We start from the raw sequence: 25,970 nt of genomic DNA, 5'->3' as shown, positions 1-25,970 counted from the left end.
AAATTAGGCTTATAAAGAAAAGCCTTGCAATATCCAGGCTTCTGAGGTTCCGAATAAAATGTTTTCAATCTATTGTTTTAAATGTATTAAATCAGTTTAATAAATGATCCAATGACTCACTATAGGCAGTCATTTGTTTGTTCCTGAATGAGTCAGTGTTTTTGAATGACTTGATTTAATGAATGATTCAATAGGCTTTATGCCTATTGGTTGCTATAGAGAATCTCTAACGTTAATTTTTGGTCATGACTTGAAAAACTAATACAATTCGACAGCTGTCGTAATAGAAGTCACACTACAGGACTGTGAGTCAAATATTCTGACTCTGCCAGAATTTCATCTGAGGTAAAATTTTATCGCAACGGTCATTGATCGGCTGTCAAACTAATGATCAAAGACCTCAGATTTTAGCCTAGGATCAGAGAAATCTTTTAGGATTTGCTAAATTGGTCTCAGACAGGCAAATCGTGGCCAAAATGTAGTGTGCAACTGGCTTAAATCATTGTCATTTGAGGCTGTGTGGGTGTTTGAATCAAAGTCTTTTTAACGATTAATTGTGCAGTTCTGCTTTGACCTGAGATGTATGTGCAATGCCATAAAAAAAAACAAAAAAACATGGAAAAACAATGGCACAATTTGGGATTGTTACAGGTAAAAAAAAAAAAAAATTATGGAAGGCACCTGAGCTTAGGTTTCATAAGGCACATTCAATAACCTAATCAACAAACAAAGAAAAACAATTATAATAGAAATAAAATGAATAAATAAAACATACTTTCCAGACAAAAACTAATTTCTGAGATAATCCTAAAACTTGAAATGTGCATATTTTATGGACATTCTTGGGTACTTTTCACAGGAAACGAAGGGACTTCCTCTAGTATCCCTCACAGCCTGTGCTCCAGACTGTGCCATTGTTTCCATAGTGATGAGCTTCCCCGTTAGAGGAAGACTTTTCTAACACCCTGTGGTTAACTATCTGTTCCTAAGCTTGTACACTTGCCACTGAGAACTCCCTCAATGAGTGTGTGTGTGTGTGTGTGTGTGTGTGTGTGTGTGTGTGTGTGTGTGTGTGTGTGTGTGTGTGTGTGTGTGTGTGTGTGTTTGTATGTGTGGGTGGAATATGATTTGTCCTGCCAGAGTGTGAAATCAACTTCAACACACACACACACACACAGGAAAGATAAACGCTCTATTCGACGGTCACCATGGAGATGCTGGGTTCCTTTTAAAGGGTTGCATTTACATAATGGAAATTGCATCTATCGCTGTCGCCCTGCTGTAATCCATATAAAGTGTTCATGACTGAAATTAAGCATGACTAATCATGGTTTCTCTCAGTTAGTTGTTACAGTGTGCATGTTTGATCAGGAATTCTCAGAAGTGAATTCAGAACAGTGTCTGAAAGTCTGCAAGCTGTGCCGGTATTCATGCAGACTGCATTATAATAAATTCCACCAAAGTGCTTTCGCTTTTCCAATATTCACAGACAATTACACTGTTTATAAAAGCTCAAGGAATAATTGATGGCATTATGACATAATTAATACAACTATTATAAAAGCACTATTATTAAAAAAAAAAAAAAAATCAGAGATTGGGTCTGTTAAATTGTTTATTCCACTAAGTATTATTATTAATAAATTGAACTGCTTATCGAGCATGAGTGTCTTTTGTGCACAGCTCATTTATATTAGTACTTGAGTTGAGTCCTTGTGTTAAAATGATTTTCCCACTGCTAGGTGTGTTCTAAAACAAAATGATAATCTTACTCGATTCATGTTTTATCTGTCTGTTCCCTTAATCATTCTTCAAGTTTATTTCACAGCCTTTGAAACATTCAGCTTTCCCTCTCACACCATTGAATGTCTGGCGGTTGCTGTTTCTATGGCAACGGCACGTCAATAATGAGCAAACATCAAGTCTCATGTGTTTATTACACTGGACTCCGACTCGGAACGACTTACAGAAGCTTATTCGATGCTGTGACACACCAGTGCACTGCACTCTCTTCATCCAGCCATTTGCAGAATTTCCACATACGCACCTGCTCTGCATTCAGGCTTATTTATTTGTGCCTGAATTCACTGATCGTGCCCCTAAAATCAGCTAAAAACCTAAAGCTCTTCAAAATTGTTTTTGTTTGTTGAAATAAAGCTGAAATAAAATACACATTTTAAATGTAAAAAACTTAAGCGGAAATTAGAAATGTTGCCTCAACGACTAACTGAAATAAAATATGTTTAAGTTAAAGTAAAAATAAATTAAAGCTACAGTAAATAGAAATTGATTAAAAAAAAATTGAAAATAAAAAAATAATAGCTAATTAAAAGTATTATTAAATACTGTATATAAATAATACTAAAATAATGCTGGTTTACAAATTTTTAATAAATAATTGAATGCAAATTGAGCCATTATCAAGCAGTACAACATTTAAATTGACTTTTTGCTGTTATATTACTGGATAATTGATCCAAAAGAGTTATTTTTCTCATAAAGAAGAGAATATAATTTAAGAATACAGAACATTGTCTTTCTGGCCATGTATTTTATATACATATATATATATTTTATAACCTTTTAAAGTTTAATAAAAACAAAATGATTTCCACCAAAAAAAATTTAAAAAAAATTAAATGGTCCCAAGAAGTCTTTTAAAGGTGATGTGTGTAATTTTTGAACCACTTGTTTCACCAAATGGAAGTGGGGAAAAATGGAGAGAGAAGACTTTGTAATGAGGTTTCATGAAAACTCCCCCTGTCTGCCATTGGCTGAATACAGAGTTAGCCCCACCCCAAACTCACACCATTGGTTAAACTAGTGTTGCTGTGTCAGACTGGTATAACCTAAATTTTTTATTGAGATAGGTGAAAATAATTTAGCATCAAAACAATCACATGCATTACTGAAGCATAATTTGTTCATTTCATAGTGAGCATTATATTTTGAACCAGGAAGTCACCAGATGCCTTGATTATGTGTTGAAATCTGCTTTATTTGAACTTTTGCCCTATGTGTTTAAAATCAGATCATTTAGGTCAGGTCTCAAAGGTTAGGTTTTTGTCTGGTTTATATCCCCCTGTCTTTTTAGCATGCTTCTATCCGGTCTCTGTAAACAAGAGGGTTGCTGGGGACTGAGGCTCTCTGTGTTTCCATGGAGCAGCTGCAGGAAGAGACTGTGAGAACCACATCCATCCCACAATGCTCCTCTTAAACCAATGGCAGGAATGTGTCCGCTCAGACATGTCTGCTCAGATAAACTTACTTTTATACACAGAGACACATACGGACTTAAACACACACAGGACCAGACCGTTACAGTCAAAGCCTATTAAACCTGACCAAAAGCAGCCATTTCAGCATTCACATCCTTAGCACATCATATATGAAAAGTGACAGAGTAATGTACTGTCAACCGTAAAAAGAGGTTGACAGTACAATTCTGTTTGCTAACAGCACAAACCCTATGAAACGCTTTGGCAAGCAGCGATAAGGTGCCATATGCAATATATTGCAATGTCAAACACATAAGAGGAGGAGGAACAGTAGAAATGATCATGTTAACAAATCAATGTTTAATTAGACTTACTGTGCACGCTCTCAGTCAATATAAACAAACAAATAAGAAAATGAGTAAACAACAAATTAGAAATGATAATGAGGACTTAATAAGGGGAAGTTGATTGCTCTTGTGTGGCACCTATGCAGTTTATGTGTAAATAAGTTATTAGGGCATATGAGTGTAATATATTGCACAGTATTGTGCTATTTTTCGCTCTAGTTAATATAGTTATTTCATCAAAGGTGACTGACTCGTAACATGGAGGCTGGAAAATGATGTGCCGTGGACTCAATACGTGTTCTAGAAATGTGCTTAGTTAGCTTACAAGTCCATCAAGCAACACGTTTTGCAGGGAACTTGATCACAGGTCCCGGAAATGGAAGCCCTATAGAACAGAATGTGTCAGACACAAGAAAATAAGGCCAACTAATGAGGACAGCTAAATATACCACTTCAGGCATTCTGCTCTCTCTCTCTCTCATCTCTCTCTCTCTCTCTCTCTCTCTCTCTCTCTCTCTCTTTCTCTGAAGGTTACCTTGCTTTCATTACATGAGGACATATTTAATATCAGTTTTATGGTCATGCCCAGTGAGCCCATATAGAGCTTTATCTGGGGTTTGGACCATCATAATTTTCAAAGAAGACATACTATTTTTTGTGCCCAAGGATAGAGAACAAAAATTCGAAAATTCTGTCACTGTTTGCTGACCGTCATGTTGTTCTGACCCTATTTGCTGTTGTTATTTTTTATGTGGAAAATGAAAGTAGTTTTTTTTTTCTCCTTTTTTAATAATCATTACGCAGCTTGTTATACAGCATAGTGACCAGGGCTGTCATGCTCCAAAAAGAAATAATTAAATAAAAAAACGGCAGTAGTAGCTTTTATGGTGCTATTTTAGCAGTGATGTTTATCCTTTTTGTACAAATACTATAATAAATACTACAATTGTTGTACAACAACAACTACAGTTACCTATTAGCATGCATATTACTAGGATATTGGCTGTTTATGAGTCATTATAAAGCACATATTAATGCCTTATTCTGCATGACCATGTTCCCTTAATCCTACTTCAACTATCTTACTAACTGTTAATAAGCAGTAATTAGGAGTTTATTGAGGCAAAAGTCGTAGTTAATAGTGAGAATTGGACCCTAATCTAAAGTGTGATAGAAATTTGCTGTGAGCAAAGTTTAAAGACAGAACGCATACAGATTATACATACAGTACATCCTTTAAGACAGACCAGTCTTTATTGTGTTTCTTCGATTAAATGTAAAAATAATGATGACGAGAAATGAAATAAATAAGCAGAGCTTTGAAGCATTAGCTATTAACAGCATGAAGTAATTTATCCACACACTTCACTCATTGGGGTTGTTTCTGTATGCTAATGACTCTGTGCTATTGAAAAGCAGTCATTTGTGACAGTGTCATTAATGACTTCTTGGGTCTCTTATTCGCTCTCTGTATATGGTGGCGGTCTTGATTAAAAGACTTTAATAAGACGACATATATCTACTGTTCTTCCACACTTGACTGACTAGCCCATGCAAAAATCTAAAAAAGAGATTTTGGCGCCATTAAATAATCCCCAAACAGCTGTAAAAAATAAAACAAAAATATTATATTTAATTCAAAGTGTTTTATCACTATTTCTAAACTACACTGGCACAATCATAAGAGATGAACCAGTCAAAAGATCTTTGCAAGCGGACACAACGTTTTTTTGGTGAACGCTATACAAAACTTTTCTGAGAGAACGCAAAAGCATTGAAATATTTTTTTTCCCTATCTCGTATTTTTTACATGACCATGTCCCTTTGGGGGTTCCGTAGAGCACCAGTAATCCAGATTTGGTAATCGTAAAAAGTTTACATCCAGATCAAGGTGATCCAATCCAATTTTGCTTTGAAAAACCTGCACAAAAGTAAGATGGATTACCTGATCCTGGATAGCAAAACATGGGATTTCCAAATCCAGATCAAAGCTTTTGAACAACTGGCCCTTAAGTGATGGAGGGGCTACAATCCTTGTTCTTTCCTCTTCTTTAATTCTGTTTGATTTTCAAAGCTAACTACATTATATGAACTTTATATACTTCTTACAACAAGAGGCAAACATTTTACACTGTTAGGCAAATAAACTGCATACAAACGTTGCAGTAAGGTACACATATACCTCAACACAACCCAAATCTCAGACATGGTGATGATAATCAACAAATGCATATTCAGTAAAAATATGAACTCTGAACCGACAGCTAAATAACTGTAAAAACAACAGCTGCATTATACATTTCTAGCCAGTAAATGCCATTTTTAATAATACGTATTACCACATATTATTTTCAAGCTGCGATGCATGCTGGGAACTGGCACAACATTGTTCACCGTAAAATTGTTTGTTCAGATTACTCAATTTGGAAAGACATTTAGACAAATACTTGAGAATCTAAATAAGGTCATCTAAACAACTTTAGTTAGCAACATGTTAAGAGTATTCTTGTTCAGTTCACTCAAGATAATAAACTGACTCATCCTACTAAATAATCTTTGTTCAAGCTACATTTTTAAATTGGTTAGGACAACATTTTGCAAGTTGGATTTTTACAGTGATTCTTTGTTTGAAAAAAAAAATTGTAAACATACTGTAAATAGCAAAAGTTCTTAGGAAAAAGCACAAGGTAGGACATCGCTGATTTTAATGTTGTTTTATACATTTATTATAGAGGGGAAGTTTGAGTCGATGACCGATATCGAGAAATTCTGGCAAATGTAACATTTCTAATCTCTAAAGAGTAATTACAGAGACATAATAAAGAAGTTTAAGGCTATTACAATCTGTCCTTTACAACTAGAATAATTTCATGTTCCCCTTTAAATTCATACTAGAGACCAAAACAGTTCCCCTAAAGGAAGAATCACCCAACATGTATTGAGGTTGACTGCAAGCAATAATTGGCAGAATTGTAAAAAGAAAAAATAGTCCTTTTTTTCTTATTCAGTAATAGCCTGAGGAAAGGCAATTCAAAAGTGTATCTTTATCTGCACTTGACATCCTTTTTTACCTATTATGTTATAATACGGCTGGTATTTTGAAAAAATGCATTCATGGGGTTGATTCACGCTGATTCAACAACCAACCATACACCAGATGACCTCACCTGATCTGATAACCCGACCTCTTTGATTGCTATAGATCAATGGAAATGTTGAAACTGGTTATAGATAAGAAAGTTTTAATGTTCATAAATGGTTTCACTAATAGTGCAGAGCAACATACTCATTAAGGACAGGTTTAAGAGCAGCATGATCTTTCATTTTCATTGTATAAAATGTATACATGGAGGTGACAGGCAGAAAGGTGTCTTGGGAAATAGCGACAGTCCGAGTTGGGGATGGTAGCGAAAAGTGGAGTGGGGGAAGGGACCAAGTAGGGAAAAAATTCAGAGGCTCAGAGCCAGATGGTCATTGATATATAGAGGTGGCCCAGTTACAGTATGTTGTACCATCTCATGAACATGAGGACACACTGTACTTTAGTTGTACAATTTTTTAATCTTGGTGTATTATATGAGGTGAATTATACTCATGCACGGCATCAGTGACAGCAGGACTCTTTGTGCCAGCAACCATTCTTTATTACTAATACCATTGCTCTTGCTCATATACTCCTGAGGCTGACCAGACAGTAAGACCAAGAAAAAAATGTTAGTACTATTGTCTCTATTTTTTCATGGCTTTTTTAATATACTAATTTAACTATATGATCAATCATAAAGTCATAATTTGTTCAGCAATTAGACTTAATTACAAGAGTAATTAGAGTTAATTACACTGATTGCAATGCATATTTCATCAGTGAATTTGATTATGCCATCCCCCAGTAATAATCTCCACCTTTTGCTTCTCACATCATATTGGAACAATGAAGTTTAAAGTGCTCAGATTCTCAAATTCATTTAATCAGCCCATTAGACAACTTTAAAAATGAGTGGCTCCGAATGAGATTTTTTTTTAATCTGTTCTGGGGGCTCTTTCAGGTTTTGTTTGCAATAAAATTGTAGATCAGGGGTTTTCATCTTTTTTAGGCCATTCGCCTCTTTGGTGAGAGAAAGAGAAAAGATGTAATTAAAATAATTTAGTAACATATAAAAAAAAAAGAATGTATAGAGTCATATACCTGAAGATTACATTGAAATGTTTATTTTATTTTACCACGTATTATTATATAGCCTATTTTTTTCTTTTTTCTCTTTCGATCAAACAATAATGAGTCACATTGTTGTAGATAAAAGATTAATACAAACTCTTCTCCTATATATATATATATTTTTTATATTTATTTAAAAACACTTAATTTAATTTTTACAGATGAGATTTTAGAGTTTGTTTAAGACTCTCATACTTTTCTGTCAGATTCTAATTGATTCTCTTTATTTCCAGTCTGTTCTCAGTTCTCAAGGGGAGTTTATGCTATTTTTGGATTTTATGACAAGAAGTCAGTGAACACAATAACGTCGTTCTGCGGGACACTTCACGTCTCCTTCATCACACCAAGCTTTCCCCTGGATGGAAATCAGCAGTTCATCATTCAGATGCGACCAGACATCAAAGGTCCTCTCTTGAGTCTCATTGAATACTACAAATGGGACAAGTTTGCCTACCTGTACGACAGTGACCGAGGTAAAGCACTGCACTGCATTATTCAATACCATATGAACATGAGATAAATAGTGATTTTTAAAATAGATATCAGTAAAGTGTCTTGTTGCGTATGTGTTTTTAGGGATGTCATTATGGATTATGGCTGTTGTTTTCTGAATAGTCACACATATTTTAAGTATATTAAGGGAGCATAGCCTGTCAAAAGGCATATCTACAATAAAACACAGGCTTGTTTTTGCACCTTGAGCAAGAGTGGCAGGATCCTGTGGGCTACAGAATTATTAAAGGTTCATTTTGTGTTTGTTGGACCCACTGGCCTTTGTTTCTCAGCTTTCTATTTGCCTCAAGCATATCTGTCTCTCTCACTCTCCATTTTTTCAGTCTCCCTCTCTGTCTCACTCATTTTCCTCCCACCCTCCCATTTCTTTGATGGTTGCGGAGGTTGAGAGCTTTGTGGCACAAATGAGAATGGTTGATGTGTCTCTCTAAGGGCCGTGGTGTCACACATATCTGTAATGGGGACGTTTTATTAACTGTGAGGTTGCTACTTTCAACTTCCCTGTGATGAAGATCAGTATGTACACAATGTGCCATTTATAATTTATTAATATGAATTATGTATACATAACACAATGCCCACCCCGCAAAAAAATCACCTTTGTGTGTGTTTTTGCATGCGTGCATTTGCGACTGTTTGCTTTTGTTGCGGGCTGAATCTGGCTGCATTATTTATTTCAGACCTGTGTGTTTGTGTGTGTGGTAGTAAACGTGTGTCAAGGTGCATATTTCATCACCTGCCATACTAATTAGGTCAATCGACGCTGCATTCCCATGGCAACCATTGTGCTGTGTGTGTTATTAATGTGTCAACGTTACAGTGTGAGAGCAGCAGCACAGCGCCTGTGGTCATGATGCATTCCACTGGTGAGATTGTTCTGACATAAATGCAAACTTAACGCCACAACCAGTATTTCACGCCTCCATTTGTGTAATAATACTGAAGATTGAGGGTACATAACATATTTTTTCAAATGATTTACATGCTTTGGTATGTGAAACACAAGAACATAGAACATAATTTTCAGAGTTTTTTTAGTTTAAATCAGTACGACATAACACACTTACTCAGACATCACTTTCGGTCGCGTGTGAATGTACTGAATGATGATTTGAGAGTGAGCCGGTTTATACTGGTACATCTGTGTGTCTGCGACCTTCATTACACTAGTGTTGTTCATAGACGATTTGTTGACTGATAGTTTGAAAGAAGGTGGCTATGAAAAATAAAGGCTACGAAAGGGCAATAATAACAAATAAAAGCTATATGAAATATGTGTTTCTGTATTATTGTAGTTATTTGTATTTTTAAAGGAAAAAGGTTTAAAATACAAAAACTTGAATTTGGTTTCAAATAATAATCTGCTAATATTAACTTTTTTAGAAGTCTCTTCTGCTCACCAAGGCTGCATTTACCTGATCAAAAATATAGTAAAACATGTAATGTTGTGAAGTATTATTAGAATTTATAAGAACTATTTTCTATTTTAATATATTGTAAAATGTAATTTATTCCTGTGACGGCAAGGCTGAATTTTCAGCATCATTACTCCAGTCTTCAGTGTCACATGATCCTTCAGAAATCATTCTAATATACTGATTTGATGCTCAATAAACATTTCTTATTATTATCAGTTGTGCTGCTTGAAATCTTTTTCAGATTATTTGATGAATAGAAAGTTCAAAAGAACAGCATTTATTTTAAACTGAAATCTTTTGTAACATTATTAAAACATTTACTGTCACTTGTAATCACTTTTGTCCTTGCTGAATAAAAGTAATACAAGTATTTTATTCAAAAAAAAAAAAAAAACCTACGGACCTCAAACTTTTGAACGGTGGTTTACATTATAATATAAATAATTATGGGGAAAAATAATTTCTGGAAAATGTGTAACTATCAAACCGAACTATATGAATTTATATTAGACAAAAAAAGTGACTTTGCCTTCTCCACCACACACAACTGCATTTTACATTGGCCCGGATAACCTTCAAAGACAGAGGCATACACACTTGTTGTTGCATTAAATACATTGTGAATGTTTTAGTGAGGAAATGGCTGATGGGTTAATAAAGAGTTTATTCAAGCCCGATATTGAGCACTTTAGCAGGAAACAAATTCATAATTTATAACCCCGGAAAGCCTTTTATTTTTAAGGCTTAAAGTAACTGGTGGCCAGAATGGTAGTTGTTGTGCTTATATAAATTGTGTAAAGATTCCAGCTAAGTGTTTCGTTCATTGGCGCGCATGTGAAGACATGGTGGATTCTTACAGCATGCTGGTTGCTTTCTGCAGGACAATTGATCTCTTTAGATACTTTTTCATCACCCACCTGACAGAGATGCCAGCATCTCTTTTGTACTCAGTGTTGATGAGCACAGAAGTGAGTAAGTGACTGCAGCTGAGGGTCATTTCGTCACCCTGCCTGCTGCCTATGTGGATCTGGCGTGGTGCTGTCCGCGGTCCTGGAGTGCATGAGACAAGGGACCCAGAGCGACACTGACACACACACACACACACACTCTAGTGCTTGTTAGGTGGTGTGTTGTCTTAAGGGACAGGTGCATGACAAACAACAACAACAACAGAGAAATATGCTTACGACTGGAAACATACTAGAGCACCAGAATCCCTGTCTCAGCAGGTCAATAAAGTCAACTGAAGTTTGGATTGTGCTTTTCTTTTTTGTTTGAGCTTGAAGGATTTTAAAGACAGTCACTGATCCTTGTCTCATTGGACTTTATGTTCTTTTAGTGGTTTGCTTTATGTTAAAGTGTCTTATATAATCAATAAATGATTGGCTGTGCACAAAGACTAATTCTCCCTCTGTAAGACTGTAAGACTCATCCATAACCTCTGCATAATTGGGATGGCTAATTAAATCAGCCAAGCACCTCTCACAATCTACAAAGATCCAGCTGTGTAGTGCTTATAAAGAGACAATGAGATTATGTAATGCAGTTGACAGCACAGTTCAGTGAGGGAGACCCCATACCGGGAAACAAATAAACAGATATTGGACTATTATTCACTAAGGTTTCACTCATGTTTATGTAACAAGAAAAAATATATATATATATACAAATACACTACTGTTTAAAAGTTTGGGGTCAATACGTTTTTTTTTCATTAATACTTTTAATCAGCAAGTACGCCTATGCATTAAACTGATGAAAGATGACAGTAAAGACATTTATACTGTTACAAAATATTTATATTTCAAATAAATGCTTTGCTTTTGAACTTTATATTCATCAAAGAGTCCTGATTTTTTTTTTTTTTTATCACGGTTTACACAAAACAAAATTAAGCAGCACAACGGTTTTCAACATTGATAATAATAGTAAATGTTTCTTGAGCTCCAAAATCAGCAATTGGCTTCTGAAGGATCGTGTGACAGTGAAGACTGGAGTAATGATGCTGAAAATTCACCCATCAGGCATTCCTAGATTTTAGAAGTGATTTTGGAGTGTGCTGGAACAATAATGAACTGAAGTGCTATCATCTAATTTGCTCCTTAGTCTTTTAGTGACCCACATCAGGATTTCCTAGATTCAGAAGTGATTTTGGAGTGTGCCGGAGAAACAATGCATTTCAATGCTATCATCTCATTTGTTAGCGCTAATGGCCCTTACTAACGAGTTTTTAATCACTTATCTCCAAGAATAGCTGTAAGCTTTGATCTTCATGTTCCCAAGATACACATTTTACAAAGGTTAAACATTGGAGCCCACTGTGCCTTGCACTCCCTGAGATTTTACCCTTGGTCAAACTACTTCACATGCATGGTATTTAAAAAAAAAAAAATATATATATATACATATCTAGCATGCAAACACTCCCCTTACATTGACATGTACTTGTGTATAAACAAGTGCTGTAGCTATTATGCACGCTTAATTGATTGTTTTAGTTGTTTACCTCCCCTGTGACTGACAGAAATCAAAATGCCAATTTTAGAGTCGTATTATCTGCATCAAATCCTCCATGGAGTATTATTAATAATGCAACTGGCAACTCTGTTAAGCATGGAAAGAAATGGAAAAAAGTGACTGAATAAAAATGAAGACAATTATTATTATATCATGTATAAACCCTGAATTGCTGCTTGCCATGAATATTGCAAAAACAGTCCTGACCCGATCACACTGTGGTTTCTGTCAGCCCTCGGGCGATACAACCCAAACAGTCTAAACGGTGTAGCAAATACATTGCATAGTTCTTAACCACTTATTGTTAAGTCACGTATAAAGCAGTTTATAAGGGGTCTAATCAACATTTGGAGGTCTTTGTTTTCCTAATTTGTTCCTCTTCCTTATAATCAGGACTTACCACACTCCAAGTTGTGCTGGACACAGCAGCTGAGAAGAAATGGCAGGTGACCGCCATCAACGTGGGCAACATGAAGGACGAGAAAAAGGATGAAGCATATCGCTCACTCTTTCAGGACCTAGAAAACAAGAAGGAACGGAGGGTCATCCTTGACTGTGAGCAGGACAAAGTTAAAGACATCATGGAGCAGGTATAGACATCAACACATGTACAAAAACTAAATAGTCTTTATTTAATATACATTTGGAAAATTTCAGCTGAAAAACCTGCATCATATTCATTAAAGGGATAGTAAAATTCTGTCAGTAATTACTCACCCTCATGTTGTTCCAACCGCGTAAGACCTTCGTTCATCTTCGGAACACAAATTAAGATATTTTTGATGAAATCTGAGCCTTGTCTCACTCCTCCATAGGCTGCTAGGTGGCCCAAACTTGCTGGCCCAGAAAAGTTATTAAAGAGATCGTTAATATAGTCCAAGTGGCTACAGTGGCTCAATCTTAAGTATATCAAGCGACGAGAATACTTTTTGTGCGCAAAAACAAACAAAAATAACGACTTTATTCTACTATTCATTTCCTTCTCTCTCGACCTCTAGTTGGTTCGCGTAGTGTTTTTGCGCAGTGCGTCTGTGTTACACGTCATCACGTAGGCTCACTATTGGCCGACGCTGGTCATGTGTGTGATGCGTGATGACGTGCAACACAGACGCGCAGCGCAAAAACACTACGAGGCCCAGAGAGAAGGAAATGAATAGTGGAATAAAGTCGTTATTTTTGTTTGTTTTTGCGCACAAAAAGTATTCTCGTCGCTTGATATACTTAAGATTGAGCCACTGGAGTCACTTGGACTATATTAACGATCTCTTTAATAACTTTTCTGGGCCAGCAAGTTTGGGCCACCTAGCAGCCTATGGAGGAGTGAGACAAGGCTCAGATTTCATCAAAAATATCTTAATTTGTGTTCCGAAGAGGAACGAAGGTCTTACGCGATTGGAACAACATGAGGGTGAGTAATTACTGACAGAATTTTCATTTTTGGGTGAACTATCCCTTTAACAGCAACCATCCTGGCCAGGCATAATTAGCAGCAATGCAATAATTCATCAAAAGTGAAAGCAAAGTTTTCTTTTATTTAAAATAAATGCTGTTATTTTGAACATTTTTATCAAAGAATCCTGAAAAAAAGTAGCATGGTTTCAACAAAAATATTTAGCAGCACAACATTGATAATAATAAGAAATGTTTCTTGGGCATCAAATCAGCATATCAGAATGATTTCTGAAGGATCGTGTGACACTGAAGACTGGAGTAATGATGCCGAATATTCAGCTTTGCCATCACAGGAATAAAACACATTTTAAAATATATTAAAATAGAAAACAGTTTTGTGATAATATTTCACAATATTACTGTTTTTACTGTATGATAAAATAAATGCAGCCTTGGTGAGCAGAAGAAAACAAAAACATAAAAAAAATATGGTAGAACATTTAAAGAAAAAGAAAGTGACAATGTGAAATGTTTGTGTCTTATAAGTCTACATAAAAACTATATAAAAAAAATGATAATTAAAGCAACTAAGGACTAAGAGCACCATAACTATGAATCTTTAATTAGGCTGCACAAACAAACGTTGTTAGCGGGCAGAAAAGTCCTCATGAGATGGGTTTTTCATTCAGACTCGCTGCACCCTCAGGGAAGAGCTATTGATTTGTATTTAAGGCCTGCAGAAGTGTGTTTAACCAACCGCCAGAATCAATGCAACTGATCTTGGCTCTATAATATAGCTTCATCTACACACACACTTGCACAAATACATCACAAGTGCCTTGCCCTTATCACACACAAACTGCTGAAGCTGCTTTTATTTCAGTCCGTCTGTTTGACGGCAGTGTGGAGCAGTTCGCATTTTCTTGTCATGTCTTAAATATATTATAATGGCTTAGATGTTAAGTGCAGTTTTATTTTGTTTATTTTGATCTCATTAATTTGATGAGTTTCATTATTCTCTTTGCAGGTGATAACTATTGGCAGGCATGTGAAGGGATATCACTACATCATAGCAAATCTGGTAAATGATCTGAAATGGAAAAACATATGACGTTGAGAAAATAAATAAATAAATAATCAAACTAAAATGCTGAGAAAAACCATGTCATGTTTTCAGGGTTTTGTGGATGGAGATCTTTCAAAAATCCAGTATGGTGGATCCAATGTATCAGGCTTTCAGATTGTGGATTTCGATGACCCCTTGGTGTCCAAATTTGACCAGCGCTGGGAAGCTCTGGAGGAAAAAGAATATCCTGGAGCAGACAGCAAAATACGGGTGAGATCCCGGTTTGTGTCCGTCCATTAATTATTTTATTTCAGACAGCTTTACTAAATTTGATTCAAAAAGATGTTCAGGTAATTGCTACATGAACATAAATTGTCTTCATTTAAATGCCTGTATAGTTCAGGCCATTTACAGGACAAGCTTGTTAGTCAATTTGTACTCCAGATAAAATGTGGTCTCATCTGTCTTCTCACCAAGACAAAGTAGGTGTTTAATTTCCTGGGACTGAAATCAAGTGTGTCATTTTTACATTGCTAACGAATCCTGAATATGAATTGAACCTACATTAAGGTAACAAACAGAGTATAGAATTTGAATGTATGTGAGTAGAATTCAAATGTAATGAAATTCAAATATACCTGCTGTTTTTTTTTCAGAGATGGCTTCACCAAATACATGTTAAATAAAAGCATATGGCTTTGCCATGTGTTATTCATTTCAAATATAATTCTGGACCACAAATTAAATTTTGAATTGCTACACCACCTTCAGAATTTTTTTCCTGATAACTAACTCATTGTTATCTCTCTCTCTGTATCCAGTACACTTCAGCACTGACATATGACGCAGTTCAGGTGATGACTGAGGCCTTCCGCTATCTGCACAAACAGAGAATTGACATCTCCCGTAGAGCTAACAACGGAGACTGCCTGGCTAATCCAGCTGTACCATGGGCACAGGGGGTTGAGATAGAGCGTGCCCTAAAACAGGTGACAAGTCACCGTGCCACCCTGCCATACGATGAGCACAAAGAAATTTATAGAACTATTTAAATTACATATAATATAATCAAATCTCATTAATATGTTATTAATAATTGTAAGTGATTACTTTTTCTGAACACTATATAAACTGTTTCTATTTCACATTTAATTTAATCTCTAATTAATGTTTGATAAAAAATGTTGAACAGAAAACAGAGCTTCTTAATATTGGGTCTTAAATGTGTTTGTAAAATAAACGTTATTTTTTTTATTCCCAGGATTAAATACTATTTTGAAGCCCACTTTAGATATTTCATCTTTCTAAGAAAAAAAAAGAAAGGAAACAATTCCTCACTGTCATATCTTTTTCATGCAGGTGAGAGTTGATGGTCTCACTGGTAACATTCAGTTTGACCAGTATGGAAAGAGGGTGAATTACACCGTCAATGTCATGGAACTGAAAAGCAATGGCCCAGTTAAGGTAAGACTCTGTTCTAAGAAAAGTATATGGACAGAAAAGCATGCTTTATCATTTCAAATCATAAGTTACTCACAAATGCCTCTCTTTTTCAGATTGGCTATTGGAATGAAGTTGACAAAATGGTTGTGACAAAGTCTGATCTCTTCCCAAATGATACAATGGGGCTGGAAAACAAGACTGTGATTGTCACCACCATTCTAGTAGGTTTCACTTGTGATTTTCCATGCTATTATGCTGTTCTGTTGAAACATGCGCACTGTAGTAAAAATGTGCACAGCTCTGACAAGGTGTTCCTTGCTGTCACTTTCAGGAAGCGCCGTATGTAATGCTAAAGAAGAATGCTGACCTTTTTATGGACAATGAAAGATATGAGGGGTACTGTGTGGACTTGGCAGCTGAAATAGCAAAGCACTGTGGATTTAAATATCAGCTGAAAATAGTGGAAGATGGCAAATATGGAGCTAGAGATGCAGAGACGAAGATCTGGAATGGAATGGTTGGAGAATTGGTTTATGGGGTAAGAACATTATTTATTAAACCTTCAGAGTTGGGCATAATTGACAAGTAGCTGCTGCTAGTCTTAACCATGAGCATAAATATTTTTCTTTGATCAAACATTTTTCAGTTCAAACAATATTATTAAATATATTGAATTAAATTAAATCTCTTTCATTTTAGAAAGCGGACATAGCAGTGGCTCCACTGACTATCACTTTAGTCAGAGAAGAAGTCATCGACTTCTCCAAGCCATTCATGAGTTTGGGCATCTCCATCATGATCAAGAAGCCTCAGAAGTCCAAGCCTGGTGTGTTCTCATTCCTGGACCCTCTGGCCTATGAGATCTGGATGTGTATCGTGTTTGCCTACATCGGCGTGAGCGTGGTGCTTTTCCTGGTCAGTCGTTTCAGTCCATATGAGTGGCACACAGAGGAATATGAGGACGGCCAGATCCAGACCAACGAGTCAACCAATGAGTTTGGGATTTTCAACAGCCTTTGGTTCTCTCTTGGAGCTTTTATGAGACAAGGCTGTGATATTTCACCAAGGTTTGTTTTTGCCTTATAAGGTCTTTATATTTCTACATGCCATTTTTTCAAGAAATGCTGCTTTTATAAAGGCAAATGCATTATTGTAATGCAATGCATGGTCGAAAGATATTATTTAAGATAAATTATTAGGTACATCTATATGCTGAAATTCATAAATATATACTACACTTTTAAATTAAGATAAAACATTATATATTGAGATGTTCATTATTCATTATGCATGACGCAGACTCATCTAAGCAGGCGAAGCAAATTCTGCCTAGCAGCTATTTTCACAAATACCTTAAAATCATTAGTGAAGCTTCTGTTCAGACTTCATGTTGCCTTCAAAAACCTTAGTCTAACTCTTTTACATACTGTAAATATCTTTTCAGAGATAAGTTTCAAAATTTTGTTAAAACATTTATATGGTTGAGTTTTACATCGATCGCAGTTTGCTTTCAATGTAGCCTGTTAGCTGAGAATAACATTTTTGAACTGTGATCATGATCTCATGTCTTTTTTTTATCAGGTCTCTTTCTGGCCGCATTGTTGGAGGTGTCTGGTGGTTTTTCACCCTGATCATAATTTCATCCTATACGGCTAATTTGGCTGCCTTCCTAACAGTGGAAAGGATGGTGTCTCCAATTGAGAGTGCAGAGGACTTAGCAAAGCAAACAGAGATTGCTTATGGAACTTTAGATTCTGGTTCAACGAAAGAGTTTTTCAGGGTAAGACACCCATTTTCTTAATTCCCATGTAATCCAGATGCCTACTTTTTCTTTACTTTTTCATTTGCAATTATTATTATTTTTTTTTTACTGTATATATAATGTATGACTGTTTTAAATATGAAATAGTACAAACTTTTAAGTTTGAGTTTAAGAGGCTAAGATAAAATGCAAAGCTAAATAATAAATTGCTTTAGTTACAGTAATTTGAAAAAAATGTGTTTGGCATGGCCATTTTAGTAACAAAGTTTGTTAACATTATTTAACTATATTGTTTATGATAAAAAAAAAATTAAGAATAACTCTAAAGCATGCATTAATGAGCATTTCCTAATAAATTATCAATATCAAAAGTTGTTTCTGGTAATATTTTTTAATGCACCTAAGCTGACATGAACAGCTGTATTGACAAACTAACATGAACACAAATGAATGAATACTGCAACAAATGATTTGTTTGTTAGTTAATTTTAGTTAACCAGTGGGACCTTATTGTAAAGTGTAACTAAGATTTAACAGAGTTTACGTAATCATTGCATCTTTTTTTTCTCCAGCGTTCCAAAATCGCTCTTTTCGACAAAATGTGGACATACATGAAAAGTGCGGAGCCCTCAGTATTTGTTAAGACGACAGCAGAAGGTGTTATGCGGGTGAGGAAGTCCAAGGGGAAGTATGCCTATCTGCTGGAGTCTACCATGAACGAGTACATCGAGCAGCGCAAGCCCTGTGACACTATGAAGGTCGGAGGGAACCTGGACTCCAAAGGCTACGGCATCGCCACCCCCAAAGGATCCTCATTAAGGTGGGTGGAATAGTATAACAATGTGTCCAATGTTGTTATAGTATCCCACCTACCCTGATGTAGCTGTGCTCATGTGTCCTGGTTTGTATAAAAGAGATAGATGTAGTAGCTGGATACATTAGAGCCAAATTAGTCAAAGATTAATAATCTTTTTTTTTTTTTTAAAGAAAGAAAATATTTATCTTATCAGATTTTTTTACAAATTTAAAAAGAAAAATGAATACTTCATTATTTATATCTTACATATATGAATACCTCCTTATTTAATACATTTTAATAAATATATATAATATATTTGAATACATCCATTTTTTATATCTTAAAGATATACATTATATTAGTGCATTTTTTCATGCTTTGAATTCAAGTTTAACCGAATGCTAATCTATAGAGATATATCTTTGAGATTTTGTATTTTAAGTGTTGTGTCTCAGTTTTGTCTTGTGAATGTTTTAAGGTTTTGCCTAATATCCTCTCCTATCATGTCTCTCATCTTTCTATATTCATTAATTATTGCTGTCTTTGCCTATTTCTAATAATGTAATGATTGCTGAAATGTTTTTACCAAACCCTTGCAGTACACATTTTTCGTTAAGAACATTAACAAAGATGTGCTTTGAACCTCCAAATTGGCAATCAAACTAAATTTAGCCATATTCAAGGAACAGGTGGCACTGCTTGGGTTTACCTATGTAAATGTATTTGAAGATATGCTGATATTTGAAATGTATTTCATAATGCCATCTCTCAGCCTTATTAGAGACAGTCTTCTTTTAGTGGGATTCAATTTCTCCTCCTCCTGTGAACAGCAACCAATCTGGACAGATTTAAGAATTGGGTGGGCGGGCCTTAGGAGAAGATTGAATTATATATGATGAAGATATAACCAGCTTTTATTGCTGTTCTGCTGTCCTTCTTCAAGTAATGTTACTTGCAGGCCACTGCTATTAGTTATGGATGTGAGTACTGCGTTAAACGTCTCTATTCACGGCACTCTGAGCCACCTTTATCAGTTAAACTCACCTAAAGTACATTTAACTGATGATATTAGTTGATTTGACTTATGTTTGCTTTGAAAGGGAGGAGATATGATTTCTTCTTACTTGTTAAAATGCTGAAAACAGAGAAAAGCAATCAGCAGGTTTGAAAGAGGACCATTGACAATTGCTAAGTTGGCTCACCCTGTCTTACAAGTTATGTTTTATCGTTTCAAGAAATGCGGTTAACCTCGCAGTACTAAAACTGAATGAACAAGGCCTGTTGGACAAATTGAAAAACAAATGGTGGTACGACAAGGGAGAGTGCGGCAGCGGGGGAGGTGATTCCAAGGTCAGCCCCAGAGAGCAAAGTGATGGGTAACTCAATGCAACACTCAAGTAAGCAGCAAAACCACACAGGAACCACAAGTCCAAAGGCGGACATTTTCTTCAACACTGACAGGTTTAGCATTGCTAACCATTGCCAGAGGACACACACATAAACATAATAGCCACTGGTATTCTGATTGGTTATTGTGTGCAGTACACATCGCTGTTGTCCTTGCTGCTTACTTCAGGCGATACGTTAATGCACATCTGGCTCTGCAAAACTTGCATTTGCTTAGGCCAAATGGCGCATCAACGTCATAATCGCTATGGCAATAAAGAAAAGAGGAGAGAAAAGGTGAAATCTAAGAGAAAGTTGAATGTAATAATAACATAAAATAACATTGATAATGTTATTTATGTTATTTCCCACGTGAAGAACGCCAGTAAACCTTGCAGTATTGAAACTCAGTGAGCAAGGCACCTTAGACAAGCTGAAAAACAAATGGTGGTACGATAAAGGTGAATGTGGAGCCAAGGACTCTGGAAGTAAGGTTAGTCGCTGCAGGTTCTATGTGATCAAGCACATTTTTGATTAGTGGGAATTACCCATATTTTAAATAATAATGACTAAAAAAAAAAACGATTTTAGACAGACAATGCACAGACAAGCATGAGATGCCTTGGTGAGATTCTTTGACTAATGCCTGCAGAGCTACTAATATCTGGTACCATCCACTGAGAATTAAAAAGTAATGCATGCCACTTTTGCCATATGCACCTTTTGTAATATCTGTACCATAATCAGTGGTCTCCTTCCAGCTTCTAATTCTGAGAATCACAGATCCTGCTATTACTTGCAGGCCTGAGCTGTGCCAAGTTTAGAATTGCAGTTCTCAGACATTCATATCCAGCACATACAACGAAAGACTTCAAATTGTTCCAGTACAAACATGATTTCTCTCAGGTCATTTGTAGGACCATCTACAAGGGTGTCCAAGATTCTTAAATGTCTTTCATATTGTGTTAAGCTGTTTGGTTGTGTTTTGTCGATTGTTGTATTGTCTTAGTGTGCTTTATTTCGATGCTTATTGAAATATTTATATGTACATTGTTTGAAAACTGCTTTGCCATGTTTGCACTTTTATAATACAACAAAAATGGGAATATAAAACAGTACACTCTCTGCAACAAGGCATAGGTTGCTTTCATAGCCATATAGTCAAAGTATATCTCCGCTTCAGGGTTGTAACCACCATAGGCAATATTCAGGATAGTGGTTGATCAATTTCGGTATGTCTAGTTCTTAAAATTTCACCTTTGGAACCCCAATTTATTGCTGTTATTGGACGGATTGTTAAAAAAAAAGTGTTTCGTGTGGTAACATCTAAATTAACAGGTAAAGTCAAATCCATCTGCATATGGTTACACAAACAAACTTAACAAAATACATTTTTAAAGATTTTATTATTATTATTATTTAAAAAGGTTAAATTGTTAAATACATATAATTCAATGATTTTAATGATTTTATTACATTTTAAAATTCAAGGTTAAAAATATACCACCTTTTACAGTGCAAACAAGAAATGAATTTTCACAAAAGTAAGCTCTATATCTGTCTATGTGTCGTGTTTTATGCGTGGTCATTCTGTGCACAGTACAGTACACTAATATTTGAAAAGAATATCTAACTGACAGCCCCTAAATACCTTTTTGGTAGGTGTGTATATGTGTGTCGATCTCCTGTCTTTTACCCACAATGCCTGTCATCTGCTTCCCTGTGTCTAATGCTATGCCTTCCATTCAGATGCCTCTCTTGAGCATCCCTTTAAATGGTCCTGTAGGCTTTCTTACACAAGCATAATTCATATCACAGCTAAGCATAGCACATTAACCCCTGCTATAACTGTGAATTCAACAAAAGAAATAATATTTACTACAGCCATTAGCATGTGGGAAATGTAAGGACTGTGATTTAAAACCACATTGCTGGTTTTGTATGTAACTTTCAAGCCAATGTTAAAGGCTTTAGTAAATCCATCCCATTTGAGCAGAATTGTTGAATGCCCCCCATTTGCATCGCTTCAAGGGCACATTAACCAATAGCGCATTCTACTTAGCACAGTTATTGTTTTAACATTACTGTCCTGAGCTGTGCATTTGTATCCACATAGACGTAAAACTGCCACTTTAAATATTCTCTTGTTTATGCATATAAATGCTTATTACAGATATGTTGTACTTTCCCTGACCGCTGACCCGTGTCTCCTGTGCATTTACAGGAGAAGACCAGCGCTCTCAGCCTGAGCAATGTGGCTGGGGTCTTCTACATCCTAGTGGGCGGCCTGGGCTTGGCCATGCTGGTGGCCTTGGTCGAGTTCTGTTACAAGTCCCGAGCCGAGGCCAAGCGCATGAAGGTGGCAAAGAATGCACAGAATATTAATCCCACTTCCTCGCAGAATTCACAGAATTTTGCCACTTATAAGGAAGGGTACAACGTATATGGGATCGAAAGTGTAAAAATTTAAGGGGGTAGGATACGCGGCCGTCATTCCAATCTATCCCCGTGCACGCTTCTTTTGGCTTCCATCTGTTCCATTCCCTGAATGTTCTATTGAATGAGGAGGTTTGGACCGTAAAGCTGGATCGTATGTACTGGTGTTCCTAGTGGAAAAAAAAACTTGACTTCTCCCCCTCCACTGCACATATATTGGAGAGAAAAGTTTTTTGTACATCCCATGTGATTTTGTTCCGTCAACCCCATTGTCATGTATGAATGTTTTTGTTGTTGTATCACCCGTCTCCCTCATTCCCTGCTTGCGATATGATTTTCTGAATGGTGTTTGCTCGTAACTTTGCTCTTCATTTTCAGTGTTTTTTTACACCACATCAAATTCACATCTGCATTTTCAACTAAACATTTAAAAAATAAGACTGAAGCCCTTTTGTGGGATACGCTCTAACTTTCTGCCATCTCTCTGTTTGGTGTGCGTGCGTGGATGTTTGTTTCTCCGTTTGCGTGCGTGCGTGCGTGCGTGCGTGTGTTCCAGGTGACCTTTTCGGACGCTATGAGGAGCAAAGCGAGGCTGTCTATAACTGGAAGTACTGGCGAGAATGGACGTGTGATGAGTCCTGAGTTTCCCAAAGCAGTACATGCGGTGCCCTTTGTTAGACCTGGTGTGGGAATGAACGACAGTCTGACTGATCTCTCCTGATGGATAAGAACCTGTCGAGTGCCTTACACAATGGTTTTCAATAGAGCGCGTTCTATTCTCTTTCCTGTCGCTTTCTCCCCTCTCTCTCGTCTGAATGGAAGACGGAGGCCTCATTTGATGTCATAAGAGACAGAATCCTTTCTTGGCCCTTTATAACAAAACATGCACTCTCCTATTGGAAATACGCCGACTGAGATAAAGATGCTCGATAAGCGAGCTGATGACATCTACCCCCTGTAACGGATATTTTTGACGACAAACTTGAAACTCACAGAAGCTCTGAGCGGGAAAGAAAGAAGTCAATAAAGTCTGTCTGTTTTCGTAGCTGACGCCATCCGATGTCCATTTCGGCTCAAGCACACTTTACCATTGTCTGCTTCAGGATGTGAAACGTCTTTTTATTAATAAAACAAACAAACATACAAAAAACTCTATGAAAAAGTATTTTTATGTATTTTCACAGAAATGGCTTTTAAATAAACCTGCTTACATACCAGTTAATTAAAGCTGTAAATCATAATCTCGACATACTTTTAAGAGCTTAGCTACTAGTTTCACATTTTAATGCCAAATATGTTGCTTATCTTGTAATTTATTAGTCCTTTTCTGATATATTCATTAACATTTTGGTGTTAATATGAAATATCTAGCAATGCTTGACATTTGAAATCTGTTTGAAAAGTGGGTGCCGCAGTTATGTTCTCTTACTTTCATCAACTTGTTTGGTTTCAAGAATCTGTTTGTATTTTCTTGTTCATCAAGAAAATCAGGGTAGCGGTTAAAATATAAAAAAAAAAAAAAGAAAAAAAGTGTCTACAATATGAACATAACAAAAAAGGAAAATGTTTTAAAAAGTACCTATTGTATTGTTGCATATGTTTTGCTGTGAAATGAATAGAAGCATACACGTCAACAAAATGCTCTGTTAAAAATGCCAAATAATTAAATGTGCCAAAATTATTGATAAATATAGCCTAGTCATATATTAATCTGTCATCAATGTGAATGTAGTCAATACATTCTGTAAGTTTTGTTACTAAATGTACAGTTGGATGGTATACACAGTGATTTATCAAGGATTTTTTTTCTTTCTTTCTTTTTTTTTTCTTTCTGTTAGGATTCACACAATATGGCTTTTTAAAATGATAACTCTGCATCTTGAATTTGTTTTCCAAGCATCTAGTTTTAATATATTCTTTCATAAAATATGAGAAATTCCATATTACAGGCAAAAACATCTGTGCTTATTCTTCAGTATTTAAGATACCTATCACAAGAACATTTTGTTTGAAAATGATAACGATTCACAGTTTATTATCTTACAGTTAAATGACTATTTCCTATAAAAGCAATGGCAACCGTAACAGTTAACACTTGATATTGCAATAAGCCAAGATTAAAAAACAAGAGATGTCACCAAAAGTGAGAGAACATTTGTAAACTTAGATAATTGTCACAATTATGTACAGTTTTGAATGATTTTTATTAGTCCTTTTTTTCTCACACTTCTTCAGCCTTTTTCTCCTCAGTCTTTCGCACTAGACTGGGAGACAGATACTGGATCGATTGGTTTTGTCATGATATACTAAATTTAGTTGAACAAGTTCATGTAATTTTAAGGACCGCTCTCTTTACCATTTTGTAAATGAATGTGTGCCAACTTGTTTATTTTTGGGATTCTTTCTAAATAAAAGCTGACTAATATTCTTATGTTTTGATTGCAGTTTTTCAATGACCAAATAGATTATGGCATCATTTTACTTATACCACAGTTGAAAAATCAAGCTGTTTATATGTCTATGTGGTGTTTTTAATATGCTTTAAGAAATTCATAAGTCAACACCATTGCTGAATATTGTCTCCTTAAAACTGCAGTGAAGCAAAGAGGTTTGAAATCGATGGTGTTTCTGACCTCACAAACTACCTTGTAACCAATCACGTCAAAGTGTGATCGTCAATCAGTGGATCTCTGAGTTAGTGGAGGCTGGGCTAATTTGCATATTCATAGAACCGTGTATACTAAATGAGGCAAGGGTGTAGAGTTACATTCAAGCTATTTTAAGGCATGAATAAAAAATAAAGAAATTCAAGGAAAAAACATATACATATGTCATTTTGATGATCAAAGATGAGTTTTAAGGGATAAAATTACAGGAGGACTTAAGTTCTGTCTAAGCATGTAGTGCAAGAGTTTGAGGTAACAGAACTTCATAGATCTAATTTTACAGAACATTTCGAGCCATCTGAGAAATATGCACTAATCATTTTGAATAAAATGTAATTTTAGCATGATTCTTTTAAAGTGTTTCCAGTAATCACTGTCAAAATGATTCAATCAAACACAAAGACACAATCAAGGATTTCATTCTTTCCAATAGATAATTCATGAAGTGATTTCCACTCATTCCTTGTTGCGTTGACTGTGATTTGAATGTGTCTGCTAGCTGATAGGAAATGAGAGGAACGGAGAGGTGTTTTTGATCATAAATAATCATGCTGTGACGCATTGGTGTTAATGAATGTCACACATTCCGAGATGACAGATACCCTCCCCCTGCTCTTCACACATAATCCCCCTTCCATCTTTGCAGCCCATATGGTGCCTAGCACTTCTGGAGACATCCATTTAATATTTCATCTAACATTTAGTCTCAAATAATTAAAGGCTCTTTGGGCTTTTAAACAGGGGCATGTACTGAATTGGAGGGCAGTTTAGAAATGAAGTGTCTAATTTCT

At 35.8% G+C, this 25,970-nt stretch overlaps 1 protein-coding gene across 7 annotated transcripts in view; it reads left to right on the top strand.

The window, feature by feature from the left end:
- gria2b (glutamate receptor, ionotropic, AMPA 2b) overlaps nt 1-24,014 on the top strand; it is a 30,014-nt gene extending 6,000 nt beyond the window's left edge. The window contains exons 3-17 of one of the 7 annotated variants that reach the window (XR_014629745.1): nt 8,015-8,254; nt 12,623-12,819; nt 14,649-14,702; nt 14,799-14,957; nt 15,509-15,676; nt 16,047-16,151; nt 16,244-16,351; nt 16,462-16,668; nt 16,830-17,197; nt 17,712-17,910; nt 18,465-18,712; nt 19,927-20,041; nt 20,456-20,570; nt 22,302-22,436; nt 23,070-24,014. Coding sequence is in view for 6 of the 7 variants with exons in the window: in XM_084429806.1 (XP_084285932.1) it covers nt 8,015-8,254; nt 12,623-12,819; nt 14,649-14,702; nt 14,799-14,957; nt 15,509-15,676; nt 16,047-16,151; nt 16,244-16,351; nt 16,462-16,668; nt 16,830-17,197; nt 17,712-17,910; nt 18,465-18,712; nt 19,927-20,041; nt 22,302-22,436; nt 23,070-23,234 (2,468 nt within the window). In the remaining variant the exon portion in view is untranslated. Of the gene's footprint in view, nt 1-8,014; nt 8,255-12,622; nt 12,820-14,648; nt 14,703-14,798; nt 14,958-15,508; nt 15,677-16,046; nt 16,152-16,243; nt 16,352-16,461; nt 16,669-16,829; nt 17,198-17,711; nt 17,911-18,464; nt 18,713-19,926; nt 20,198-20,455; nt 20,596-22,301; nt 22,552-23,069 lie in introns of those variants that run through there. The other 6 variants (XM_084429809.1, XM_084429808.1, XM_084429806.1 and 3 more) reach the window with 6 other exon arrangements.
- The last annotated feature ends 1,956 nt before the right edge of the window (nt 24,015-25,970 follow it).

This window comes from Rutilus rutilus, assembly GCF_951802725.1.
Source record: "Rutilus rutilus genome assembly, chromosome: 14".
NCBI classification, from domain to species: domain Eukaryota; kingdom Metazoa; phylum Chordata; class Actinopteri; order Cypriniformes; family Leuciscidae; genus Rutilus; species Rutilus rutilus.
This window is presented reverse-complemented; position numbering and strand designations above follow the sequence as displayed.